Source organism: Anthonomus grandis, chromosome 17, assembly GCF_022605725.1.
Source record: "Anthonomus grandis grandis chromosome 17, icAntGran1.3, whole genome shotgun sequence".
NCBI lineage: Eukaryota > Metazoa > Arthropoda > Insecta > Coleoptera > Curculionidae > Anthonomus > Anthonomus grandis.
In genome coordinates, this window is record NC_065562.1 from 8,708,339 (window position 1) to 8,718,070 (window position 9,732).

At 33.6% G+C, this 9,732-nt stretch overlaps 1 protein-coding gene across 1 annotated transcript; it reads right to left on the reverse strand.

Annotated features, from left to right (window-relative positions):
• Nucleotides 1-497: 497 nt before the first annotated feature.
• On the reverse strand, nt 498-9,387 carry LOC126746524 (mitochondrial ribonuclease P protein 1 homolog). Its single transcript, XM_050454832.1, is given in 5 exon segments — nt 498-873; nt 937-1,169; nt 4,765-5,053; nt 5,191-5,444; nt 9,101-9,387. Coding segments are annotated over 5 exon segments (1,284 nt in total). The 5' UTR covers nt 9,252-9,387; the 3' UTR covers nt 498-516.
• Nucleotides 9,388-9,732: the final 345 nt, after the last annotated feature.

The following is a 9,732-nucleotide window of genomic DNA, read 5'->3' on the forward strand; positions in this document are numbered from 1 at the left end:
CCAATCCGTATTAAAAGCTTTTGTTTCAAAGAGATTCATGGTTTTAGGTAAACGTCGCTTTTTACATATAATCTAAAATAACTCGAATACAATTAGAGTTAGCCTAAACCAAAATATATGAAAATATTTGTAAACGATAGATTTTTACCTTGAACCAACGTTTTCAAGTTTCTTCAAAAATTAAATTTATCTAATGTCACTTTCCAAGAAATAGATTGCCGCAGTTCATTGTAAAAAACCCTGTATTTACAATTCAGATTAATCAGCATTTCATATTTTTTGATTCTATTGATATTTTCAGGACACTTTTTATTTAATTTGCCACAAATGGATTAATTGAGAGTGAAAATTAATTTTTCGTGTAGTAATTAATTCAATTAAATATTTTTTTTCAAAGTTAATATTTAATGCCATTCATCGTTTCATTATATTCTTTTATAAGAGTAATGTAATATGGCATAACAGAACTAAGGTTTTAAATAATAAATTCTGCAATATACCTTATAGAACCGCATTTTATTCGTCAAATAAACTCCTTATATTAGACCTATTAAGTTTTGTATCAGAATTTTTAGGCCTCCAAGATTCTTTACTTCGAGGGGGCTGATTGTAAGAAAATCCATTATTGTCCTTTCTTGGAGGCTTGAAACTGACTTGAGTCTCAGACTCCACAAGTTTCCTTCTAGGTACGTGCCTAAAAGCATAATTCCAGTCTCCAGTAGCTTTAAGATCTAGAAGAATTGCCGCACACTGATTTATCGTTAGGCTTTTGCCTGATCCGGAGCCCCACGATAAATATCTGTCTAGGGGAAACTTTAGCATTTTCAAGCCTTCACGTTTCGCTTTCGCCAACGAAATAGGTTCGTGATTGGTCTGTAAACAATATATTATTCCTACAAATTTTATATTAAATTTAAACAAAAATTGGATGTTTACCTTATCAACAATGGCTCCTATGATGTAGATAGCATCAAGATCAAATTCGGTCATTTCTTCTCTACAGTGAGGTGTTAAATACACCAATTTTTCTTTCGGGAATAGATCTAAGTAACTTTGTTGATAGATGTTTAAAGGAAAATCCTTCTCATAGATTGGTGGTATGTACTTGTGTAATGCTACTTCAATTTCACTTTCTTTTTTTAGATTAGTATAATGGAGGTCAAATGGTTCTGAAAAAAAGGGATATGCAAATTTTCAGAAGAATTGATGCATAATTGTAGTTACGGTTCCAAATAATCGATTTTTTTTCAAGCAATTTGTGCGGGCTGTACCACTAAGGGAGTGCATTTTAGGACACATGTTTATAGGAAAAAAAGTCTCATCATATTTTGCACCGAATTTTGTAACACGTGTAACACTGTATATACAGTTTTATACCATTCCAGTTTTTAAAGAATGAATGTTTAATAAAATAATTATTAAGTCAAAGATGATTTGCTATGTAACTTAGATCTAGATTTATCAAAATTAATTACCTCCTTTTTCACTGTATTAATACTAAATTTTTACAAACTGAATTTTCTATAATGTCTATTCACTAGACCAGAGAATAATTTCTTGGAGAATTTCGCTTTTTTAATTTTTTACATGATGTTTGAAAGCCTCATAAAAATCAAATTCGCAAACAGTTCTTATAAGCAATAGGTATTACCTAGGGAAGAAAGTTGTAAACAGTGAAATTTATTGGACAAGTCTGGGATAGAAGTATCCAATATATTAACCAAAAGCTCATTAATTTGAAACAGTTTTCTAAAGGTCAAACTCGCTAATGGCGAATATAAGGGCTGATAAAGAGGAAGACTTTACTAAGATCAAAAAACTACTCGATGAAATTAATTACAAGATTACATTCCCTTACAAGAATACCACTTAGTGGGGCAGCGGAACGTCCTTGGAGCGCCAAGTGAATGTTCATGAGCTGTGCCCAGGGACATTGCTGTGAGTGGGGCTCTAGGGGACAACTTGGACGCTGAAAATTGTGTCCTAGACGAGTTTGCCATGGGCAGAACAGAGGAGGATACTGATGTATAGTAAATACATTTATCATTTAGAGGTATCCCCTTGTACTCAAAACTCTCTCACAACCTCAGGGTTTGCCATAATAATGCCCACTTAAGATCCAAGCTTGCCTCACCGGTATATGGCTTGAATTCTGCATTAAAACAATATTATTTGATCTTCTGCCTTAATGAGTTACTTCTGAATGATTTTCTAGGTGGAGAAGCCTCGTGGCGTGAATTCTTGAACCTTCCCAACATTCTCAAGGAGTTCAACCTGCGCCTCAAATGGTACTCAATCGATACCGGAGGGTTCTTGTCATAGCACGCGATGTTGAATGTCGCGTTTCCCGTGGCTGCTGACGCTCACGTCTTAAAGCAGGCCGATGTCCTGGTGAGTCTCTTATTAAGCAAACACAAGGGTAAGCAAAACGTACAGCATGAAAATTCGTGATAAACTTCATATAATGGTAAGTTTTGCTCTTTGGATGCTATACAGGTATGGCTTAGCAACGACATACGATTTAGATTTACAACGGTCATAGGATTTATATATAGTTGCGCCCCTCCACATAACTATTGGGCACGAACGACTCTGATTGGTGCGACAAAAACAGGTTTCACCGGCAAGGCTTAATTCTGTCTTTGTCGAGTCGGGATCATTTTACTTTCGACCGCTGACTGTGCGTAAGTTAGGTACTGGTTAATTTTGTTGCGTGTCAATAAACAAAACATGTCTACTTATACCTTTGAGCAAGAAATACAAATCAATAGATGGTATTACTCGCGTAATTCAGCCGCGGATATTTTGTTGGTAGATTTGCATTTTAATAACCAGACGAACCCGTGCCGGTGCGTTCTACGATCACGGCAATCATTGCAAAATTTGATAGAGATGGATGTGTGCAAGATTGTAGTAAAGGCTGAGGTTAATTTTGCTTGTAACAGTACCCAAAAGGCAATTTGGGGGTAGCCTTTTGGGTGTATTACAGTATACAAAGTATATATACAAAATACAAAAATAGTATACAAAAAGGGTATTTTTTGGCAATCTAAATGCCAAAAAATACCTTAACCTGGGGAAAAAATAAAACTCGAGGTCTTGGTCTTAAAACATCTTTTATATATGTCACGAAGGTTACTTGTTTCGCTAATAAAGCATCATCAGACCTTATAAACTAGATGAACTACTTAGTACATAAGTATTACCTACCCTGACCTACTACCTGATCTATGTACTAAGCAGGTCATCTAGTTTATAAGGTCTGATGATGCTTTATTAGCGAAACATGTAACCTTCGTGACATATATAAAGGATGTTTTGAGACCAAGACTTAGATTTTTTGTTCTTTACTTACGTAGGTCTCTTTGAGATAATGGACGAGTTCTTTCAATACCTTAACCTTCTGAGGGACGAAATTATTCCTACACTTCGCAGGCTAAATATTAATCTCAATAGAATTTGGTATCAACAGGATGGTTACCCAGCCCATAATGCAAGAACGGTTTGCGACTTTTTGCAAGAAACTTTTCCAGATAGTCATTAGCACGCGAGAGTTTATTCGATGGCCTCCTAGATCTCCCGATTTATCCCTTAATGATTTTCTTCCTTTGGGAATACCTAAGAAACCATCTAAACATGAACGTGCTAATATGTTCATGTTTCATGCCACAAACAATATCTCAGTCGAAATGTTAGAAAACTCTAAAACAGAGGATATTGTTTGGCTCAATTATCTTTTTGAGTACCTTTTAAAATAGAAAACTGATTTTTTTAGTTGATCTTTTTAGTACTGTAGTTACAAATTTTTGAATTTCTGAACAATTTTAATGTAATCCTAAATAACCCTTCCCGACACTGTCATCTTCGAGAATACCGCAGAAAATTAAAACTAAAACAGAGAAGTTAATGAAGATTCTACGGAAAAAAGAAAGAGACCTCAGAATATTAGTAACTGCATACGAAAACGTTGCTGAAAATCGCGCCATACCATGGTTCCAATCACTCTGGTTCGACTAAAGTTGGAATAATCAGGTCTCTGTACAACCGAGCTGTAACCATCTGCAATAACGACGCAGACTTTAAGGCGGAAGTACCATCCGAGAAAATCTGACGAATTGCTATGAAGTTTAATTTAAAAACTGCCTTTAGATCTGCCAATACAATAAGAAGTTCCGTTTCCAAAACAAAGCCAGAATCTACATCAGACACCAAAAACTGCGTCTACCAGATACCTTGTAAGTGTGGCGACTCATATGTTGGCGAAACCAAAAGACCTTTGGCAGTTAGGACCAAGGAACATCGCAAATGGACGACCACTGGAGAAGTAGCCAGATCAGGCATTGCTGAACATGCTTGGACAAACGGCCATTCACTGGTCTGAAATAAAAATTCTAAGGAAGGAATCACACTGGCGAAAAAGGAAATTTCTGGAAGCTGCCTCTGGTTTTGCGTTATAAACCAAGGCGTCTTCAACCAACCCAGTGTGATTCTGATGATGCGTGACGCTCTCTTCACGCATCATCAGAATTCACGCCTCTTTGATTCCAATAATCATATATAAGCCTGCAGAATAGGAAATTGATTTAGTTTACACTTGACAACCGACCAAAACCTCGTGTTGTACCAAAAACAAAGACAATGTCAGTCTGACTACCTGTTTCTAATGATATTTAATATAATCGTATACCTAAAGCATTATACTATTTATTTAAATATCATCTGCTGAAATGTGATATATAGGAAAAAAACCTTGTGCATTCTTACCTTTATGCATTCTATTTTCAGAGAAAAGGTACATTAACTGTTTTGCTGTATTGCTGTTTTCTCGTCTAGTCATATTTTGATCATATCCACAGTCAACGATTAACTTTTGACCAAATAACATAGCTTGAATCAGCCTGCTGTTATAAAAGTGATTAATGGCAGGATCATGAAACCTAACAAAAATGTTATTGTGCATCAGCCCGTAATGTTGAGCGTGCTCTTCAATAGGCAAATTTTTTTGGAATTTCCTCCTTTCCTGCTGATATTAATTCATGTTGTTTTCTTTTTTCTAATTTTTTAGCCTAGAAGAAATCCAAAGTAAAAATTAACGTAAATAGGATAACTAGTATTCTTTTAAAGAAATTTTAGATGTATCAGTTTAAAATAAGTTAATTTCTGAATATCTATTTATAAGAAAATACAAACCCGCAAATTTTGCTTTTTTATATGCAGCTTGAAGAGAAAATCCAGGTAGTTTTTCCTGGCATTCCGACTGGATAGTTTTAATAAATTTGCCCATAGTTCCGGTTTCATAAATTCATTTGGGGGGACTAACCTGCCCTCTTGACGAAGAACATCAGTTTCTAGCATTATGACTTTTAATTTGTGTTCCAGTTCTTTATCGCCTTTCGTTATAGAGTCTATGGCGTCTTGAGAAAGATATTCATCATCTTGTTGAACTATAAGCAGAAGAAAAAACTAAACAAAAAAACAAACCATGTGCTATTAACTAACTACTAAATTTATAATTTATCACCTAAATTATTCTTATATGTGTGCTAAAAATATTTCCTATAAAACCAGTAGTCTATGTAGATTTGTTTTATGGATTAAATTCTAAACATAATATTTTATGCTAATATAGAAAACCCATTCTAGAAAAGAGTTATCTAGAAAACTAAGGTGGATTGTAAAATACTGATTATATTCAAATTTATTTACTTATATTTACTATTGATTATATTTACTTTCTTAAAGAGCTATTGACTTCCTGATAATTTTTCCTGTGAGTTAGACGCGTTTTAAGAAGCTCCGCATTTTTTTGCAATTTGTGACGGAAAAAATGTGAGTAGGAGAACTAAAAACTTTACTGGCTAGTGCAAAGACATTGTTTTACAAATCAATCAATTAACTTATCGCCAAATATTTTCTGAATTGTTGATACGAACATTTACATATTATTATATTTATGGTATTTCGGTATTTTGTAGTTAAATAGTTGCATGTTATTTTATCGCAATTTTATTATTTAATTTATTAAGTTGAATCAGTGGCGTACTAAACTTTTTGTTCTCTTTTATTTAGTTTTGACACATTTATTATTATCTGCTGAATTGAGTAGGTAGATCAATAATTTTATGTAAATTAAGTTTTAAATCAATTTAATATTTTAATGTTACAGGATGTCTCGCAGTTTTAAGTGTTGTAAAAATAAGCTCTATATTATATTTATATAGTTTGCAACTCTGTTTTTCATCCAAGTTGTTTGAAAAGAATGACAGAAGTGGTAAAAGTTTACAAAATTTTATGTTCAGAGCAATGTTAAAATAGTCACAATGAAAGAGAGAGTGAAAATAGGATATATGACGACAAAATTAAACATTTACTAAAGGAGCTGAAAGGAAGGGACAGGTATTTAGAGAGATTGCGTAGAAATAGTCAAGTATTTGAGGACGAGGTTTCACAGGCAGAAGCTAATTTTTCTTTGCATATTGCATTAATACACACATGTTAACATCAATTAAAACTCTTGAAGCGGAAAAGGATCTCCTGTCTCTAAATAGAAACGCTAGCAGTAACTTAAAAGATTTAATGACTACAAATCTTCAATCAAAATCTACAAACTGCTTGGCAAAAGCGCATTTCAACCCACGAGCAAAATCAAATGTACTAATTTATGGTGATTCTAGTGCTAGAGGTTTCTCTTTTCTTCTCTCGGGTATTCTGAGCTTGTCATACAACACCTGTGGTTATATGTTTAGTACTGTTACAGCCCAGACCTTACGTAATTATGCGTTTCCTCTAATTGTTAACTACTTATACAAAGAATGATGTTGTTTGTCTTGATTTTTCTTGTACATTGCCATCTTTTCCCCAAATGAAATCCTTGCTATCAATGAGCAGGATAACTAATGTAATTGTTTAAATTAAATGCGATTTTAATAAGTGCTCAAAAAGCAGATATTACAATACAATTCATTTTATGAATTCTTTCATCTGTAACCATAAGTTTTCTGTGAAAATAATTACTGATGTCAGACAAAATTTTAGGTACCGTCACTCTGCCAAATCTATGTGCAAACTTTTATCTTTATATGTTAAAAATATTTTTCTGTCATCCAAATTAGTATTAGCATCTTTGGGTATTAGCAACAGTAAGATAATCAGCGATACAACCTTGATCGAAGGTAGGTCTTCGGTTACGCCTCAACTAGACCAATCTATAGCCACCCTTGCTATTGGATCTTCTTCTTTTTTAATAGAAACTCCCACCTTGTCTTGTTGAACACTGGTTGAGGTTTGACGAGCCTTTTGATATTTCTGGTTACATAACCAGGAAATTAGTACATACTAATTTCCAAATTTTCATGCAAGCAATATACACATGGTGGTACTCTTATTATGTTAGAGAAAGCTTTTTTAACTAAGTTTATGTTTATTACTATTGACAGATTTGATCATCTATTGATTGAAAAGGTGTGCGAGTTTTCTATTGTATTTAGCAGTAAGTTAAATTTGTATATTTTAGGATTGTATCGATCTCCATCTGCTAATTTAGCTTTGTTTTCAGAAAGGTTGGAGATCCCCTTAAGTGAAATTTCGGTTAATGCGATGTTGATTCTGACTGTCGATCTTCATGTTAATTTTCTAGACAAATCTAATGGATCAAATCGAATGCTTTTTAATCTGTTAAACTCATCTAATTTTAAGATCTTATTAAGTGGATCAGCCAACCCGGATCTCAGCATTTTCTTCCTCACTGATAGATTACTTCTGTACGAATTTTAACCAACACGAAAATCAGTGTACATCAATCAATGCCGGTTTGTCTGACTGAGGCAATAGTGGAATTGGTAAAGCTTAATAGTGCAGCTAATGAGAATAAGTTTGGACGCGGTAGACTTTATACTAGAGCTAATTTCCGCAAATTCTCTTTGCTTTGCAATATGTCAAGTTGGAATAATGTATTGACTACTGTTAACCCACTGCATAGCTTTCATCAAATAGTATTAAACAATTTTAACACTGCTTTTCCTGTTGTCAATATTAAAAAATGAAACAGAAAACCTTGGTATACTAAGGGTTTACGAGTATCTGGGAAAAATATGCGCTCCTTTTTTACATTAGGAAATATGCTATGAACAATGCAACATTTTTAAATTACTATAATAGATCCCGCAAGATTTACAGAAACTCAATCAAAATGGCTAAGTGGACCCACTTTCAAAGGAGGATAAATACTTCCTCCAATAGAGCAAAAGAGTCTTGGAAGATTTTAAATGAGCTAAGGGGCAAAAATAATGTCTTGGTTATTCCAAGTACCTTAGATTCCAATGTCCTCAATTCCTTCTACTGTGATATTGCTAGTAACCTTGCAGCCAATATCTCACAAAAAATAGATCCCAGGAGCTATCTCAGCAATGTGGTAGTAGCTGAATCTTTCTTTTTTGCCCCCACAAGTGTGGAAGAGCCTATACAGTTAATGAAAGATTTTTATGTACTTGACATGCACACCCGAATTTTTTTCACCCGAAAGGATTTTGGATTATGATCTGGGGTGCCATGTGATGGCAAGGAGTAGGGCTGATTCATAGGATATCACCAATATGTTTACAAAGACATCTTGCAAAATCTAATGAAACCCTATGCTGAGGAGTTTATGCCGGTCATATGGAAATTTAAGCAGGATAATGACCCCAAACACTGCAAGTCTAATAAAAAAGTAGTTAACAGATAATATGGTAGATGTTTTAGAATGGCCCCCACAAAGCCCCAATCTAAACCCTATAGAGAATCTGTGGGAACATGTAAAAAATCAAATTAAAGATCTGAACCCATCAAATCTGAATGAACTTTGGAATGGATTAAGGGAAGCATGGTTTAAAATTCCAGCAAGTTATTGTGAAAAATTGGTGTCATTGCCAACCAGACTAAGGGCTGTAATAAAAAATACTAATAATTTTTTTGTTAAATATACTTTTAATTGAAAAGTGTGCTATTTATATGATCATGACTGTATACAATCAACTTGCAAAAAATAAGCCTCCAATTTTATCGTTTATATGACGTTTTCGACTGATAGTTTTGACTGTACTAAACTGAATAAAGATCTTACCTTGCTCTTCGGCATTTGATGAAAATTGCCTTGTTAGAAAGGAATGAAATCCAGTATGCAATTCTGCTATTGGAGGCACTCGCAATGAATTGTATAATGTCCTTTTCGAAAATGCAGTGGAAAGTAGGAAAGTTCTTTTCAAAACATACATTTTTAAATATAAAATATTTTTTATTTCCTTTTGCTATTCCTAGATAAAAGACACAATCAAAATCAAAAATTATTAAATTATTAACAAAGTTCCTTTATTTACATCGTTTAAAAAACCATTCACTATTAAATCCAGTAAAATTTAGGTTAGGTTTATACAAAACACAAAACTTTGAGGTTAGGTGGCCTTAAATGCTTTGACAAATTGTAAACAGAATTAGGGAGCGAACATAAATATGCGCTTATAACAGCAAGTTGCGAAAGCGATTGAGACGCAGTGCTAACGGTTAGAATCAAATTCTCCATTATCTCCAAATAAGAAATTTCCTTTTATTCTTTCACTAGAGATTTTAGTTCACAAAACATTTAACAGAAGTGGTAAAAAAAAAAAAATCGATTTGTGTGCAGAAATGTTTAGGTACCATGGATTTTCACATCAGAAATTTAAAAATTTATATTTTTTTAATACATATTACTATACT